Source organism: Sturnira hondurensis, unplaced genomic scaffold (assembly GCF_014824575.4).
Source record: "Sturnira hondurensis isolate 20B ecotype Veracruz unplaced genomic scaffold, ASM1482457v3 Scaffold0004136, whole genome shotgun sequence".
In the NCBI taxonomy this organism is placed as follows: domain Eukaryota; kingdom Metazoa; phylum Chordata; class Mammalia; order Chiroptera; family Phyllostomidae; genus Sturnira; species Sturnira hondurensis.
The window spans coordinates 15,229,877-15,248,726 of record NW_028076767.1 but is presented as its reverse complement, the minus strand read 5'-3'; the positions used below and the strand labels follow the sequence as shown (position 1 = coordinate 15,248,726).

At 36.7% G+C, this 18,850-nt stretch overlaps 1 protein-coding gene across 1 annotated transcript in view; it reads right to left on the bottom strand.

Moving 5' to 3' along the window:
• The window catches only part of COL5A2 (collagen type V alpha 2 chain), a 148,228-nt gene that overhangs the window by 22,997 nt on the left and 106,381 nt on the right, over positions 1 to 18,850 (bottom strand). Inside the window, exons 19-42 of the mRNA XM_037043777.1 lie at positions 18,564 to 18,662; positions 18,202 to 18,246; positions 17,990 to 18,088; positions 16,263 to 16,316; positions 15,925 to 16,032; positions 15,054 to 15,107; positions 14,360 to 14,458; positions 13,140 to 13,193; positions 12,324 to 12,422; positions 12,165 to 12,218; positions 12,021 to 12,074; positions 11,027 to 11,080; positions 10,250 to 10,303; positions 7,655 to 7,699; positions 7,230 to 7,328; positions 6,124 to 6,231; positions 5,810 to 5,863; positions 3,586 to 3,639; positions 3,284 to 3,337; positions 2,633 to 2,686; positions 2,152 to 2,259; positions 1,989 to 2,042; positions 1,359 to 1,412; positions 504 to 665 (exon numbers count right to left, since the gene is read on the bottom strand). Coding sequence (XP_036899672.1) covers positions 504 to 665; positions 1,359 to 1,412; positions 1,989 to 2,042; positions 2,152 to 2,259; positions 2,633 to 2,686; positions 3,284 to 3,337; positions 3,586 to 3,639; positions 5,810 to 5,863; positions 6,124 to 6,231; positions 7,230 to 7,328; positions 7,655 to 7,699; positions 10,250 to 10,303; positions 11,027 to 11,080; positions 12,021 to 12,074; positions 12,165 to 12,218; positions 12,324 to 12,422; positions 13,140 to 13,193; positions 14,360 to 14,458; positions 15,054 to 15,107; positions 15,925 to 16,032; positions 16,263 to 16,316; positions 17,990 to 18,088; positions 18,202 to 18,246; positions 18,564 to 18,662 — 1,773 coding nt within the window. The remainder of the gene's footprint in view (positions 1 to 503; positions 666 to 1,358; positions 1,413 to 1,988; positions 2,043 to 2,151; positions 2,260 to 2,632; positions 2,687 to 3,283; positions 3,338 to 3,585; positions 3,640 to 5,809; positions 5,864 to 6,123; positions 6,232 to 7,229; positions 7,329 to 7,654; positions 7,700 to 10,249; positions 10,304 to 11,026; positions 11,081 to 12,020; positions 12,075 to 12,164; positions 12,219 to 12,323; positions 12,423 to 13,139; positions 13,194 to 14,359; positions 14,459 to 15,053; positions 15,108 to 15,924; positions 16,033 to 16,262; positions 16,317 to 17,989; positions 18,089 to 18,201; positions 18,247 to 18,563; positions 18,663 to 18,850) is intronic.

Here is an 18,850-nt window from a genome sequence, read left to right as displayed (position 1 = left end):
TTTAAAATCCACACAGAACTTTTAACATTATTTAAAAGTAAAAATAGCTATTGAAAAACAATGTGAAAATTCATATGAATATTGATGGAATAAAAGAAGTAACTACTCAGGAACATATCACTCTTCTTTCTAAAAAGACACATTTTAAAAATAAAGAAAATGATATGATTTTATCTAAACACATTCATGTTTAAAGACATTTGGCCACTAAAATAGTGTGCTTTGTAAAAACTTTCTTCATATAGTGCAGATATATAAGAAAGAGTGCTTTCTCGTTTAGATTTTGAATACCATATTCATTACTGTTATATTTTTTACATTTACACATACATATACTTTTTTCTCAAACAGAGAATAGCAGATTAAAGACCTATAGGGTATAAAAATTTATGAAAGTGCTCAGGATAATATATAAACAGTTTCTTCATTAAAGTAATTATTATGGATTTCTATCAGCAAACAGCTCGATCACAGGTGGTCTAGAACAAAGATGCTGTACTCACAGGTTGCCCGTCTTCTCCTGGGTCCCCTTTGTCTCCTGGGCCCCCAGGGGGGCCAGCTGGTCCTCGATCTCCCACTCGCCCATGAGAGCCAGGGTCCCCACGAAGACCCGGAGGCCCCTCCTTCCCGGGCTCCCCTAAAGGCCCCGCAGGCCCGGGAGCTCCCTAGTATGACACAGAAAGAAATCCGGGAGGGCAAAGTTGAAACCTCGTTGGAGGAAACGATGGGATGGTCTGTGCCTCAGAGGCAACTTCCATTTTTCCTGCTAGATAATCAGTTGTTCAGTGGCTTTCAACGAAATTAAGGAAAAAACAGCTACAGATTAATTCCCCAGAAGGAAATCTAGGTTATTTGGAGAAAATTGCCTTTTTGAATCAATGTTAAAACTGTGCTGAAATTAACTTAAATTTTCAAATTTCTTAAGGCTCTGATCCAACAATAAATATATAGCGTTTTATTCTGTCTGATCTGATCTTATAAAGAAAGACTAACATTTATTAAACAAAGTTTCAGAGATGCTTCTAATGGAAGGAAATGATTATTAGCACACTGTATTGTTAGTATTTAGTAAGCACGTGGAATGAGAGTCCAATACTCGGGCTAAAAACGACTTGCAAATTAAGCTCTTCCAAAAAACACAGGATGACATTTCTTTGGCATCATCCCAGTACGAATTACCAGGATAAGAGTTGTTAATGTGAAAGAAAAAGTCATTAATAGATTAAATTAAAGAGTATATAAAAAGAATTAAATATGTGTGTATTTTTATAACATGCACATGCATGTATGTTTGTATTTTCGTGTGTGTGTGTGTAATTGCTCCTCTATCAATAATTTGAATTGCTATATTAACTTACAACAGGGCCTGGTGGTCCAACTCTGCCGGCAGAACCAGGAAATCCTGTAGCACCCTAGAAATATAATATGTACAGTAATTTTAAGATAAAAATGAATTACATATACTTACTGGGATCTATTCCTTCACAGGGATGCATAGGCCTTTAGATCCCCTTTCTTTGCTGTGATCAATTATATTTATATATATGAGAATATATGTATATATATATATATATATATATTCTTTTATCCTATGTTTTCAAGAGTAGGTCTAGATTAACTGGTAGGAAGGATGCTATTTTTTGGCTTTCCACTCTCCATTTATCTTGAACATATACAAGTATGTTTCAGGCAAGTGCTAAACCCACATTAATATTTTACATAAAAGAGTTATATAAAGTGCTTTATCATTATTCATTACCTCTTCCATAAGCCATGTATTATTTATATTACACATGAGACACAGCTGGGTCTCTGAGACCGTGAAACTAATTTTAACCCAGATCTCCATCTAAGTTAAATGCCCTTTCCACTACAAAGTAGTTATACACATAAAAGTGGGTAGTTACAACTTCAGATTAACTTTAAAATATCCATGTGGCACTAGATATCTGACTACTTGTAATTTCCTAAGCTTCAAACCAACTTACAGGTGGACCCTGAGTCCCTCGACCACCTTTTAGTCCAGGAACACCATTAGGGCCCTAAATGGAAAGAAACAGAAGATCACTGTAGTGAAGCAAAATGGGACAAACACAGGCTTAAGCATTGGGCACTGGACCCAGCTTGTGTCTTTTTTTTTTGTCAGCTTACATGAGGGCCTGGGGATCCTGCTAGACCTTGTGGTCCGGGAGAGCCGGCATCTCCCTTCTGTCCTGGCTCTCCAGGTTCACCTTTCACTCCAGGCTGCCCATCAGGACCCTATACCAGTTGTGTAAATAAGCAATTCATTATAACACTGACAGACAAATTATTTTACCATAATTATTAATAACACATAATTTAATCACCTATGGTAAAATGATGCATTGTAATCAGTACTGCAACACTGAAAAAAATGACCTGATGAGATCTTTAAAGATGGTCTGAAAAGTAAGTTATCCCATATTTTTATTACAACAAATAAGTACAGAATTTGAAGTTGTGTAAACTCATCCACTTTTGTGCTAGTCCTTGAAAGTGAGATTATTGCCAAGGACACTATGAGCTGTCCAGAATCTTTAATACACATTCAAAACCCACGGTCCAACAAGAGGAGTGTTCATTGTACAGGAGACATATCTGACAACTGTACCTGGGGGCCAGCAAAACCAACAGCACCAGTGGGGCCATTTTCACCACGAGAACCCTAGGACAAGACAAAGTTTGCTAAAGCTTCATACTTTATTAGAAAGACAAAGCAGGGTAGGATCAGGGGTGGGAGGTGGGGATGGCTGGGGTGGAAGGGGAAGTGGTGCGGAGAGAAATGGAGACAACGATACTTGAATGACAATTAAAAAATGGAAAAAAATTGTAAATAAAATAAATTCACACTTTCTTATAGACAGTAATTATATTAAAAGTACAATTATATAAATTGGGAGTATCTTGAAATTATATATGGAAGAATCAGACATATTGGAAGGAAGATTCCCTAATCTTCCCTAATCTTCTTAAGGAAGATTCTTAAGTGGAATAGAGATATAAGGATCACAGGACAAAATTCCAAGGTCTGGAGTTTCAAAGAAGTGTCTTAATTATTTAGTTAATTGGCTGCTTATCTAGACTTATTAAGTTGTATCAAAATAATACACTAATAATTTTTTAAATTTAATGAGAAAAAAGTTGAAAACCAGAAAGTTATAAATAACGTAATCTAATTGGCATGGTTTTATATAAGTATTAAGACAAAACAATTGTTTACTGTTTAATGTCATACTAAGACCATCAAGATATTGTCACTTACAGGATTGCCACGGGAGCCTGGAGGGCCAACTAAACCTCGAGGACCAGGTTCACCCTAGAAAGCAGATTTTAGATGGTTATTGTCCAAAACAGTGGCAAAACATAACACCATTGTAAGATATGCTATTGATGAAGACGTATTGAAAATGAGAATATTGCCTAAGAAACTGTGTATAAGGCAGATAGTGGGGAGAACTCTGAGATGATCTAGACCAACTGCCATATTTTCTGAAAGAGAAAACATGAGAAAGCCTACACCCAGAGCTCATGATTCTGAGTTCATTAAAGAACTTACGGCATTACCTTTTCTCCAGTGGGACCTGCAGGACCTGGGGGTCCCAAGGGACCTGGAAGACCCTGTCAATTAACAGAATACAGGATATTGAGAGAAAGCATGCACATAACTCTCCATCTTTAAACAAACAAAGAATGGGCAATTTTCTTATAGTATGGCTACTCTTGCAAAACATTACCTAAAATAAATAATATAATCTGTATATTCTCAAGATTATCCTATCTAGTTTAAAACAATTTCCACTTAATTTTCTCCACAGAACGTTTTAATCTCTCTCATCCAATTCAACTTACCCAAATATAAGTCTTCAAACGTTAGTTCTAAATTAATTCTTTCTAGTGTCTCCCTACGTTCTAGCCTATTTAATTTTGCTAATACTTATTTGAAATTTGAGTATAGATTGAAAAGATACTTTTTCTTTTGTACAGAATACTGTATTCTTAAATTATCATATGCTAACTAAATATAGCTCTTTTTATTTAAAAAAAGTGAAGTTGTGCTAAAGCATCCAGTTTTCTACATTCTCCTGAGATGAAAGGAAGGGTCACTCCGCAGCTGAGCTGAGGGGATGGGCTGCCTGCTCAGAGCACAGGGGAGCCCCCGCCTGGGGGTACAAATTGGGTCTTTGCTATGTGTGGTCACAATACTAAACCTCCACCACATATTGCAGTTCTTTCTAAACCAGTCTCCTCTCTGATGTTGTGCATTTCCTCTTCCTATGCAGTCCAAGTATTCTTTTGTATTTCTCTATGTACAACAGAAGAATCTTGCAAAAATGACTCTCAATGATACATTTTTGACAAAAACATGAGAAAACTATAATAGTAAGTTCTCCTAATCTGTAATGGAACAATATACTTCCAATAATCTACCTACTATACTTCCTTAAAGGATTTCATGAAATATGTGGGTTAAATTTATAGACTTCTTCACACAGGGAAAACATGTTACTCATGTTTTTCCTTTACTGTGAGATTACAGCAAACGCTCTGCCCTTTCCCTAAAAAAGCCACCTTGCCCTCACTAAAAATAAGGCCGTTATTGCTAATGTCTTGATCCTATTACATGGCATTTTGAAGCAGTTCATAAGAACAACAAATACACAATTCAGATTTCCACTTGCAGTACAATGTCAGTGCCTCACTGCTTCGAACTGCACTGCGCTCCTAACGATGCACTGCCTGCCGTCATGGCATAAAACACTAGCAATATGGCAGATTTCCTTGCAATATTAAAGCAAATATTAGATCTAATTAAAAGGCAGGAGATTTTTTGCGTCCGTAATTGCTTAAACTAAGTGAGTAGCTTTTCAGAAAAAGAAAAAAGGGATAATAACCACTAAGGCTAAATCTTTTCTATACACTTTCTAATCAAAAACTAATATAATTAATATATTAATGGCGACCCTTTGTACAGAATCAATATATTAACAGTGGCTTAGTGTGATGCCTTTTATAATATATATCATTGCTATTGGTGGAGTACAACAGGACAACTGATGGAAACTATGTCATATCAGGAGAGGCTATTTATCAAATACCAAGAACTACCCAGGAAATAGTGAACATCTCAACAACTGCCTACCTGCTTTTAAGTGAGAATCATTCGCATCTAAAGATATATTTCCAATCTAACCTATTCGATTTCCTTAGAATTGCAAGTGCATTCTATTTTTGAGGACCCAATGCTCGTTAAATGTCAATTTCTGATATGACATGAAATGATGCTTCGGATCAACCATCCTTCTTTACTTTTCACTCATTCGGCCTCTTTACTGATGAAAGCATTAATCATGATTCATCACGCAGTCGTTTTCTCACCCCTAACACCCAGGATATTAAGATTTATCACGACTTTGACTACTCTACAAAATTCTACTTGCCTGAACTGGAAGTAGGTCTAGAACAGCTCATTAAGTCATCATTTTAATAGCAGTGAACATTGCATATGAAATAAAAAGATAATAGAGAAATGTAAAAGAGGGCCCCTCACTTAATGCAGTGATCTCTCACAGGTCTCTCAGCGATGTCTTTACTTTTGGGCTGCCCTAATTCAAGGTAAGCAAAACAAGTACCCATGGTTGATCAACATCAAATCTCAGATTTTGTGATTCTCCAAGTCCTGACAACCATGGTAACAATTCAAACTTTAGTTTGGAAAGTTCAGGCAAATTCATATGATAATGATAATGTTGATTCTTAGCCCATAGGAAAAAAGAATAATTCCACTCACTCTCGCTCCATCATTTCCAGCTGTGCCTTCAGCACCTTTCTCTCCTATGCCGCCCTGGAAAAACACAAAACATCATTTATTTATTTTGTTGTCTCTTCCCCACATTTCCATGGAAGCTTTATGAGTCGAGATTTATCTCCTCTGTTCATGGTTGTATCCCCTTGAGCCTAAAACAATGCCTGTATACTCTCTCAATAAATATATATTTAGAAAATGAATGACTTTTGACTCAGTATGGTAGAAGTAAAAGTCTGCCTAGGAAATCACTATCAATCTAAATGACTGAACTAAAAAAAAAAAAAAAACAGACTTACTCTGTCACCCTTGGGGCCAGGAGTTCCTGCAATTCCTCTTTCTCCCGGCATACCTTGAAGACCTGGTGGGCCTGTATCTCCAGGGGTCCCTGTTGGTCCTGGACTTCCCTAAAACGAACCAATAATAAGTAAGATCACATAAATATTCAAGTTGAACCACTTGAATATTATATGGAAGTACCATTTTGGTAGGTCAAAATTATAGAATCTCAAAGATTTTGTATGTTTTAATCTAGTGCTTATATGCTGCATTTCAAAAAGAAGCCTCTGAGCTCATTAAAAAATATCAGACCTCTTGATTGTTCATTTATGTTTTCAACTTTTCTGTTTAGAAAAGTTAAGTACTGATTCAAATAGAAATGACAGAACTTACTTTTGGGGGGTAACATCATGTGATTCTACCACCAAAAAAAGACATTACATTTTAGAGAGTATTTCATTCTCTCTGTAATAAACCCACGACATTCAGCTGGATTCCCAGCTCCCTCAGTGTATTGAATGGAAGCAGAGCTTACACAATCACCCTGGAACCTTAAAGATGATAAGGATCTAATGTTGCATAGTCATGAGATGTTCTATTTCAAATGTTTGCACTGAAATTGAATAGTCTTCTACCAATGTTAAAATGGCATCCAAAAATAAATAGTATGGATTTTTGCCTTATTATGTATAGTATTTTTAGATTTCAAAAACAACATACTTTCATACATTTTGTAAGCAGAACTGTGAAACTTGAAAGAAGAAAATAGAACATTTGATTAGAATTGCCTCCTAATAAATTATACAATTGTCTGTTTCTCATTTATGCTTATTAATGGCAGTCATGAATCAAATTTTCATAAACAAATATTAGAAATAGGTCCGTGTATGAGAATATCACTATGCATACTCAGCCATAAATCCCATCACAAAAGCAAGACTCCTTTTTAGCTGACTCTTTAGTGACAAGAAAAAGCCTGGTAGGCACTTAGGTGCTCACTTGTTGAAGAAGAAAATTATATAATTAAATAACTTGGAAAAACAAGAGAAATAAATTCTAGTACCATCACGTGCTTATTGAGCAGAAATTTTAGAACATCTTACACTGAGCTCACTGCGGCACTTACTTTCGGACCATCGGGGCCGTGTCCTCCAGCCATTCCCTTCTCGCCGGGGAGTCCGGTTATTCCTGGTTCTCCTCTTTCCCCTGGATTCCCTCGTTCTCCCTAGCACAACATTGGGATGTCAAACAATCTCAGCACTTAATCTCAAAATGGGTTCCAAATGTTCCTGAAAGTCTGACAAACATGACTTCTGCTGGGGAAACGGTTAGAAATGACCAACTATTGAGGCTCACTTTTCTAATTTAGTGACAAGAAATCAACTTGAAGTAAAGATACACTAGTTTTATGGCACAAAATATTTTTCAAAAGATTGATTTTCATCGAGTAGAAGAATTTTAATGCTAACACAGCCCCGTTTAAGATAAAAGGTGCTTTTTTAAACTGAAGCCAATGGAAGCAAAGTTAATCACAAAAAAAAAAACACTTACTCTAGGTCCCAATGGGCCAACTGCTCCAGGATCTCCAGGAACTCCCTGTAAGGTAAATTTTACAAAAGTGGGAGAAAAGCTTTGAGCTAAATTTTATATATTTACTAGAAGTAGTTCTAGATCATACACCTGATTTCTTTTAATGTACTACTTGATGTCTGACTAGGCCCAAACTATTAAAAGCAGAAAAATGTGTACACTTTTATATATAAGAAGATATCACATATATCAGATGAAAATATATTTCCAGTAAACATTTATAACTGAATATTGATTTTGGCAATGAGAACATGCAAAGTGTTATCTCATAAAGATAATACATTAGTTATTTTAGAGATACAAATATATACTAAAAGCCTTTGCTTCCTAATTAAACATAAAAATCTTTTAATAGAGGAAAGTGAAATTAAAAGCAATGAAGTGCTGATCTTTTGAATAGAACCAATTCAACTCAATTTAGTAAATATTTTTTAAAATATTTTATTTATTTATCTTTATAGGGGAAGGGAAGGGGAGAGGGAGAGAAATATCAATGTATGGTTGCCTCTGGTGTGTCCCCTGCCGGGAACTGCCCTGCAACCCAGGCATGTGCCCTGACTGGGAATCGAACCGCGATACTCTGGTTCGCAGGCCCGCACTCAATCCACTGAGCTACACCAGCCAGGGCTAGTAAATATTTCTTAAACATATAATATGAACAACACACTCTACCAGCAATTGTGGGTTAAAAGTAGTACAGCGTTGTTGGGAACTGCTTTGCCTGGTTTCAGGAGTTGTAACTGCCCCCCATGGCTAAGGCTGAGTAAACAACCTCCAGAATGCGAGCCACTTAGGAGACAAAGCTTGTCTCTGGCAGCAACACTGCTTCTGCTTCATCCCCTGTCCCCAACGCATGGTTGGATAGTCCATGATGAGTAAGACCCCTCAGAGGAAGGGCAACATAAGCCAGACACTATCATTTGGGAGGCCATCAAGGAAGGACTGGGGAGCTGCAACAAAGGGGGAGTGATGGACCCTTGCCCCCCAGCTATTCTGACATAGCTCGAGTCCCCATTTCCATCTGGGAGAAGTGATTCTTGGCTCTAATCCACTTAAGCCTGAAAACCTATGACAAGGAGGGCGGTGGAGCCCTTTGCCAGCTAGAGCGAGATCCAGAGTGATCAGGCATAAGAAAGAGTTTCTAAAAGTCCTGTGAAATCTGTTTTGCTACGAGTGCTTTCATTCATATGGTAAGGGTCTGAGCAGGAAATGAGTTTGTCTCCCAAAGTTTCTGCAACCCCCTTGCCTGACAGACACTGACTCAGACTAAGCCCTGAGATTTCTTTGAAATGTTATCTACTGTTTGATTCTTGCCACCTGTATTCCTGTGTATTACAATCCAATAAAAGCCATTGAGGAAGGGGCTCTTGGCCTTTCTCCTCTGAGAGATCGGCCACCTCTCCGCCCCAAGCAGATCATGTGTTTGTAGTGTTACTTTTATCCATGGTGAACAGGGGACTTGCTGGCAAAGTTGCTGCCACACAGTGTGACTATATTGAAAGTTTGTTCTTAACTAAAGAAAAGTTTGTCACTTAAACTTTCTTCCTTTGATAAAGATATACTATAATCACTGTATTGGGTAGGCCTCTGGTCTTATCCCTTAAAATTATTCTCTTCGTTGATGTGTGATCTTCCTAAAACTCAAACCTAATAGTATTATCCCTACTTAAAAACCTCCATTAGCTTCCCATTACTCTAATAATAAAAACAAATAGGACTCAAATAAGACTTTCAGTAATCTGACTCCCAATTCACCTCTGCAGCCTCATTTCCACCCTTGAACTGTACTCCACATTCCTGACTTAGACAATTTTTTCACTGCCTTAATTTGATCAGCAAGTCTTTGCACTTGCAGTTCCATTTCCCAGTGCACGTCTTTACCTTTCCTTCTCCCCACTTACCATCATTCATTCTTCAGATCTCATAAAAGATATAAACTTTGTCCAGGAAACTTTTCCTAAACCCCCAAATATGAATTAGTTGCTCTTCTGTGTTTCTGTACAAGTGCCTCTCCCATCATAGCATTTAGAACTATCATAACTGTCTTCCTACACTCTCTGTCTCCTGCTGTTATATGTCAGGGCAAGTTCCATGTCTGTGTCATTCAATTGGTTAAGGCCAAGGCTAAGTAGAGCTAAGCACATGGCTCTCAGCAGATATTTGTTGAATGGCTTCATGAATGAGCCACTCAGAGAAAAATAAATTAAATAATCTATGTGCATCTAAAATGATAAAAATAAAATAGTATTTGTTTATAACAGTTTATAAAGCTTCCAGTAAAATTCTATAGCATAATTAAAGATATATTTAGTGATTAAGCCTTTGGAAGCATTTGATCTGGGTTCAAATCATACGAGCTGTGTGACCTAACATCTGTGTGCCTCTTTTTTTCTTCATCTGTAAAATGGGCATAATAGGAATAGCTAGTACACAGCATTGTTTCAAGGATTGAAATAGGTAATATATGTAAAGTAAACCCAAACAAAGCCTCATGCATAAGTGATATTATGAATCGGTGATTATTAATATTGCTGTTATTTTTACTTAAAAGTTTACCTGATCACCTGGCTTTCCACCTTCCCCAGGAGGCCCGGGAGGACCAGGAAGCCCCTAAAACAAAGGGAAGAAAGTAAAACCGTGAGTCTATAAATAAAGTTTAATAGGTCACTAGTGTTAACAGTTTTTGTTTTACAATTCAGAAAGCCTTCATGACTATGTTTTCAAACAAAAGTTATTATTCAAACACAAGTTAAGCAAAATAGACTGAGAAACCTACATCTTCTAACATAACATGGAAGCTAGGTCACAGGTTGAGATCTTCATTCACACACACTTAGCAAAAGCAAAACAAAGAACATAACAGGTGGTTTTTCATATTTGTAGATTTTAATGGCTCTGGAAACAATATAGTAGGCTACTAGATTACTAATGGCAGTCAGTCTTAACAGTTTTCCCCCAAATTATGATTAGCCATGCTATTAAATAGTGTACATGTCAATGTATTTAGATAAATCATAAAATTTTATTTAAGAAAATCCTTTAGACGCTGTGCTAATAAAATTAGATAAGCCTAAAATAATTAAATAAACTTTGTTGAGATATACAGGACATTTTGTAACTTTTAATTTGTTAATAGCTTTGGGTTTTACTCAGTTTTTCAGGTAAAATCTATTCTTTCCCTTTGAACATTTTATTCAAATGTCTACCTTATTTACTCAAAGAGGGACGACTTGGAAAATTATAAAATTTCCCATCATTTTGTCATCTTTTTTATATTTCACGAAAGCAGTGAAGTCGGTGGAAGGAGACAGGAACACCTGAGTCCGTGCATACCTGGAAGCCCGTGGGGCCCGGGGGGCCCTGCTCTCCTCTCTCCCCAGCTAGACCCTAAGCCACAAAAGAGAGAAAATCATGAAAATCAGGAGCCAGACCTTCACACTTGCTGCCTGTTTACGTGAACCACTGGAAATATTTCTATTTCTTTGTATTTCTCCTAATCACATGTTTTCTACTTTATCCAGATAATAAAACAGTATAAAAAGTCATCCAATAGTCTTGTTTGAAGTCCCTTCTAGTGAGAAAACATCTAAATCCAGCAGAGACTGATGACAAGTGTTTATTTTTTGATCCAAACATACAATGTCTGAGCCAACCATAAAATCATGGGGAAATTGGATAAATTAGAGATGGAAAAACTCATTACTTTCATACATCTAATCTAAAACAATAATATTTTCACTGCAGTTTGTCATAAAATTAATAATCAAACCTTCAAAACTAGAATAACTAAAGAAAGCAAAGCTAGCATGTTAATACAATTGGCATTTTAAACAAATAAAATGCCAAAATATTCTGATAAACATTTAATTTGAAAATCCTAGGCTAGGATAAAAATATATCTCAAAGAATATTATTCCTTCTTATCCCTTCAAAAAAACTAGTTTAAATTAATGTCTATAAGACACATTATTAGAATAATGTAGATAATACTATTTTTATGTTTTAAGTAAAATATAGTATTAAATGTTCATCACACACTATTTTCCTTAGTTGACGTATTTTCCAACAGTAATATGTAAAGATGATTATATAGCTTTTTCTGTGAATATTTTAGATATTTCTGTGAATGGTTTAAGATGAAGAGACCAATCATTCTATCTATAAAAGGCAGAATAGGCCAGGACAAGAATCAAAAGAAAAGATGTAACTAAAACTCTTCAATCTGCACTTCTTATTGACATCCCCCCAAATTCATCCTAAGTAAAGTCTTGGACAAACATCAACGAAAACTACAATACGAATGTATTTTTGCTAAAAGGTCACATACCGGGGGGCCCACGGGACCAGAAGGGCCAACTTCACCATCTTTTCCAGGAGCTCCCTAGTATCATCACACAAAGATAATCGGTGAGATGGGGACCACGAGAATTTGGATAATTTCATATTTTTAGCAGAAAGTGCATATAGTTACCCTCTGTCCAGGAACACCAGCATTTCCCGCCTCTCCAGGTTTTCCAGGATCACCCTAAAAAAATAGAACAAATTTAAATTTAAATCAATTTGTTAAAAATATGGTTGCTCTCGGTGAGAAAGATGATGAGAAGACAAACATATCACACATTGTACTCACACTGCTACCTTTGGGGCCTGGAAGACCCATACTCCCAGGCTGCCCTCTGATTCCTATGGACCCTGGAGGACCTGGCCTGCCATCCTCCCCTGGAGCGCCCTGCAAAGTGGACAGGAGTGATGTCAGTTGTATGTAAGTTCTCTCCAAATATCACATTATCCAAATTACTTGCCTTCGCTTACTATAAAACTTCTATATAAGTTATCGGACATATTTTATCTTGGTGAATTATTATAGAACAGTTGAGGATCTAAAAACACTACTGAAGTATATTTTGACTACTTAGAACAGAGATTTTATTCTTATTCTGTACACAAGCCTCATCTTCATGTCTCTGTATACTTTCATATAAATAGGAAGGAAACTTTGTTCCCTTCTTTTATTTACTTTGGTTTGTGGTAATAAAAACTCAGGACTTGCATTTCACTTTTGTGGTGTAAGAGAAGAGCCCAGAATATATAAGCTGTCAAAATTCATGCCTACTTATCTCTTAAATGTATCAAATTGGAAGGAGCATCAAGAAATAAGAATGTTTCTTATGAGATAAATTCCATCAATATTAAAAACACATCATTCCAACTTTTTCATTGATGTCAGGGAAGCAATTTTAATCCCAAACATTTATTTCAATAAAATGTGATCAATTTTTGGTCAATGTGCAATTATGCAGATCCTGACTATTTCCTTCCAGGGCACAGGGCCTTTTAAACATATAAACATGATCAGCATCCACAGGATCAAAAATAGTAACCTCAAATAAGTCACACATCTATTACGAAAGATTAATGGGTGTGGACGTTGGTTTAAATTGCTTACCAATGGTCCAAGTTTTCCTTCAGGGCCTTGAACACCAGGATTTCCTGTCAGACCCTGAAAATTAAAGTAATTGTCAGTTTGTAGCTGATCTACAATTGAGGATTCTAAAGAGTAAAAACAGCATTGCATTTATGGGATCCAGTTCCACTTCGCAATGCCCACACTCAGTAGGCTCAGGTTCCTCTAGACAGACTCAGGGACCATCACGGGCCTCACCCAGCTGATTTCGGGACACAGGGCAGACAACACGGCAGGCCAACAGGGCAGCATTAGGTGGGATTCTTCTTTGGGAGGAGTCCTAAGAGCACAATCTCCAAGGACATCCTCCACGCCTTCCACAGTGGACAGGTCAGATGTGAGGGAACGAGTCTACATGGAGGGTGCAGGAGCTGCCCTGGCTCAGAAATCTCATGTAATCCCTATTTGTAACAGCACCTCCGACTTGGTATACTGGTCCCAGCAAGGAAAATGTGCAGGTATAAGTCACCCAAAATCAGAAAAGCCAAAGCTATGCTCCCACCAGATTTGTATAATTCATTCATAGCCCTTCCAAGTCAAATGCAGTCTAAGATCAGGAATCACTTTTTTTACTATAAGCAATGTTGATGGGTCATTCAGCATTCCACCTTTCTCAAATATCTAAGGGAAGAATATCTAAGCAGAGATGAACCCAATGCCAGTTTTTCATAGAGAAGAAGAAAGGGCTGTAGTAGACTTTTATTCATAGATCTAAATCTGGGTTCAAGATAAAGAATTTATGTTGAGCCAAAAGTGTCTTTTCACCCAGCTCTTTGTATAATTCCTTTCTCTAGAAGAGGCCTTGTTGACCTTTGAATACAGGGGCAATTCAAAAGTTGCAATAAAATTTCAAATAATATTTTGTTAAGGTGAAATTTATCAGAAATTCTCCCAGTCAAAAAAAGTCAGACAAGTTGTTTATTGTCAAGTAAAAAATTATAAAAATTGACAAACAGTATTTTTTCCATGTAAAGTGGTAAAATTATCAATATACACCCCTTTGAAAAAGGAAGGCCAGAGGATACTGAGTTTTCTATACATGGTAAAAATAACAAACCAATATTTAAAAAATAGTGAATCAGGTTAAAACCATAAAAACAAAGAAATGTCCCATGGTGTGAAAATGAGCTAAATAAAGTAAATGAATTTAGAAATATAAGAAAAACAAGCACTCTCAATGAATTCTCAGGCTCTGTCCTTACCCGAGCACCTGGAAGCCCTGGTTCACCTGGACGTCCTGGGTCCCCCTGGCCGCCTTTAGGTCCCGAAGAGCCTACAGGGCCCCTCTCTCCTTGTGCGCCCTGTTCCAAAGCAAAGCAGAAGACATCAGAAAAAGGGTACATGGAAACAAAACTAAGCATATATAAAATTCTTGTTTTACAAATAAAGGATTAATATAACATACAGGTAGTTTATCAAAGTAGTTACTAAGACTTCTTTGTAAACAATGTCACTTCACATTTTATTGTAATTTGGATTCCTTGTAGAATAGTGGTTTTTTTAAAAATCATTATCTAATGAAAGTTGTGTTTAAAGACTCACTCCAGTTATTTAGATAAGGGAAAAAAACACAGAATTTTGAAAGAGTTTAAATTTCAAGATAACAGAAAAATTACACATCAGCTAATGGAAAGGTCTGTGACCTTTTCTTCTCAGGAATTTCCCTGGCAAGTCCGAAAACAAACTCCCATGTACCTCCAACCATCGTCATCCTCCACCCTGCAGATCTCTACAATGCAGAAATTGCACAAGAGGGATTTGGCATTAGGCCTGACCTCTGTGTCCCACTCTTCTGGATCTGGACCCGGACCCACAAGGGCCAAGGCTAAATCACCATGGTGGACGATGGCATCCTTTAGGGCACCGTGAGTGTCAACGTTGATGAAATAACCTTACCTTTGGTCCAGGTAAACCATCAGAGCCCGGAAATCCACGATTGCCAGGAGCACCCTACGAATGACCCAAATTTGATTCTCAATAGTTGTTCATATTTTTTTAACTTATAATGAGTGGATAATTTTTATTTTCAGTACTACAGGGTTTTAGAAGCTGTAATCAAGCCAACATGGCAAGAGATATGCATAGAAAAAACCCTGGCTATACAGAAAGAAATCTCAAATTTTAAAGCATATATAAGTACTAAGCCAAAAAGTTATTCAAGTCAAGAAATACTCTAACGATTCACTGTAAAATCAGATATAAACTGATATATAGATATAAGAGGCAAAAAAAACGGCACCATCTGCCACAATCAAAATATCAGATATAAAGGATAGTCGTTTATGTGAAGCCCTTTCCATTCTCTGAAGTTTCATACAAAAATGTAAGGTGGTATTGTGGTTGCCCCTTTCAGGCCTGTTTCCATTGTATTCTGGTCACAGCAACTGCTCGTGAACTTTAAAATCACTGATCAGCTAATCTCATGTCACACCATAGTCATATGCTTGAAATTACTCTCTGCCACATCACCCTGTTACTTTCCAAGTGCATTTGAGGGCTGGGTCCACAGCTTTCTCGTTCACTGATTTATCCCAAGCACCAATATGATAATTTAGCATCACACAGTTGTTCGCTCATTATTAGTTGAATTCATTAGTTGAGTGAATGAATAAACAATGAAGAGTTGGCTCCTTTAATTCACAGATTACCATATTGAACTGTGCACTGCAGCCACAAGCATTTCTCTCAAATTGTTCTTGCTTTCTTTACTATCCCAGAAGTAACTCCCCAAGAAATATAAGAATTTATGTTATTATTCAAAGTTTACCCTTTCTCCCACTGGGCCAGGAGGACCAACTGTTCCTGGATCACCTCGGGGGCCTCTTTTGCCTTCTTCACCAGGTGGGCCTATCGGACCTTGAATACCATGCGGCCCCTGTTAAAAACAGAAGAATGGTGGCCAGAAAAAGCCATTCGGCACATGAGTTACGGCAAAAGATTAATCTAATAAAGTCAGTCATAAATTTTAACCTATGCTAGTTAGGTTATTTCCATACATAGGAATTATAATTCTCATAGTTATTATTTTAAACACAAGTGTTTTCAGATGTCTGCTCCTAGACAATATCTATGTTCTTCCTGTCATTTCAAAGAAGGAAAACTTACCGGTTCCCCTTTGGGGCCAGCTTCTCCTTTGAAACCTGGCACTCCTGGGTCACCCTGAAATAAAAATATCTTTAGTTGTAAGGACCAGGATATTTAGCCAGTCCAGCCTACTTTAATTAACTGTAATAAATGTTGGGCTTTGAAAATTTTCTGGAGCTGAATCAGTATTGAATAAGCAACATATGTAATCATTTTTTAATTTTGAAAATCTTACAAAATGTGTGTGAATTTTTATAAAATTCAATATAATTTGGTAGCAGTTTATCTATTTTACATTGGTCTTTGAAGGATTTTTTAAAATATTGATTTTTATCATGTGTACTAAAATAGTTGTAATTTTTAGTTATTATTCTAATTTAGTTATCAGTACAAATCAGAGCTAAACAAAGAGAACTTCTATAGAAAACCTACTTAGGGTTTACTTTAGGAAATAGATCTATTTACCCAGATCAAAATAATTTTATAATTTTGTTCTATCTATTGAGAATTTGACAACTTCAAATAAGGCATTTCATCTTTGACTACAAAGGGTTTTAGAGTTTTGTTTTGTTCAGGGTTTTATGTATGTGTGTCTTTGAATACCAATTACAGTTTGTGTTGTAGGAACCAGATCGCTAAATTGTGAACACGATAAGACAAAATGTGAAATATCAGCAACACTCATGTTTTAATAAATCTGTCACCAGAACTTAAAAAGGACCTATCAACACAACCAAATTACTTGGAATAGAATCCAAAATATTTGTTTTAAGTAGTACTAAAAAAGTTTTAATTTTTATATATCAAGCTAAAACACATGTAAACACAAGTTTTCAATCTGTTTATTTCTTATGGGTTCATCACAATATTTTTCCTAGAAATAATTTCTACAAAATATGGAAACTCATTAAATATGAACAATATGTTGAAATCTCTCATCAAGTGCCATATGATTTCACTTATATAGGAAATCTAATGAACAAAATAAACCAATAAACAAAACAAAACAGAAACAGACTCATAGATACAGAAGACAGACTGACAGCTGTCAGAGGGGTGGGGTTTGCCGGCCTGGGTGAAAGGGTGAAGCAATTAAGAAGAAAAAAATAAAAACTTCATAGACACAGACAACAGTGTGGTGATTACCAGAGGTGAAGTTCACAGTGAAAGAACAGTGGTGGGGAGGGGTTTGAAGAGGGTATAGAGGGGATAAATGATGATATGAGACTTGATTTGGGGTGAGGAACACACAACGCAATAAGACAGTTGATGTATTACAGAACTGTACATCTGAAACCTATAGTAACCAGTGTCACCCAATAAATTCAATAAAAATAAATAAAAATTTCAAAAGGAATAACTCTCAAGAAACAAGTTTGTTGAATCCATTTTCAGCCAAGACATCATTATAAATTCCCACTAAACCTCCATATTTCCCCACACTGGCTTGCAAATGTTTGTATAATGTTTATTATTCAACTACTCATAAAATTCTATGAGGTGGACTGTGCAGCTATAACCTTATTATTTTAAATAAAAGAGCACTAAAATTCAACATAATGCACTAATGTTCCATTACGAAATTAAACATCAAAACTGTATGATAACATTTGCTTTCACTTTACAAAGAATCCTATCTTCACTTGCCTCCTTCAGAGAAGTCACATTATCTACATCTCATTAAATGTTATTTCTCTTGGTAGTCTCAGTTTGATTACACTAATGGATAAGAGTCGTTTTAACATTACCGGTTGGCCTCGAATTCCTGGAGGTCCAGTGCTACCCTGAGGTCCTTGAGATCCAGGGGGCCCTGCCAAGCCCGGAGGACCAGAGGTACCCACAGAGCCCTATCAGAATGCAAGAGTGACATGATGAGCAGAGATCTAGTTACAAATCTACGGCCAATGTCCAAAGCACTGTGTTTGTTCAAACTTGATGTAGCATAAATACAGTTGCTTACCGTTGGGCCTTTGGCACCAGGAGTACCATCAGTTCCCACAGCACCCTAAAAGGTACACAAAAGTTTATACAATGATAAGCCATATCTAGGGTGGTATCCTCAGATGCCTACCCATCTTCCAAAAGGAGGCAGAAAAAAATTACAAAAAAACCCTGACTACCGTTATATCATAAAAAGTCACTTTAAGATGTTTTCCATAAAACAGTCAAAATACGAAGTGTTTTCAAGGGAAATGTGGTTTCTCAGGAGTTGTAAACACCCATTCAGAAATCAAACAGTGTATTTAAAAAGATAGTCTCTGTTCTGATTTATAAAACATGTTCAGCTTTCTGTGATGTGTCTTAAACATACTAGGAACTTACAGGAAGACCTTGAGAACCAACTGGACCTGGTGGCCCAGTTTCACCTCTTTGTCCCTGAGGACCTTCAGGGCCTCGTGCCCCAGTGGGACCTGCTTCTCCCTAAAAGTGTGCAAAGGGAAATGTTATTTAAGAAAAATATAAACATCGTATGATTCAAAGTGGATTACTTATTTGGAATTTTACATTTTACACCCAAACATTTAAGGGGGTCAAGATCACACGTTGGTTTCCAGAGGATATGTGCCTGACCCAGGAATGGACTCATCCTTCTACCTTTCAAGTATAAT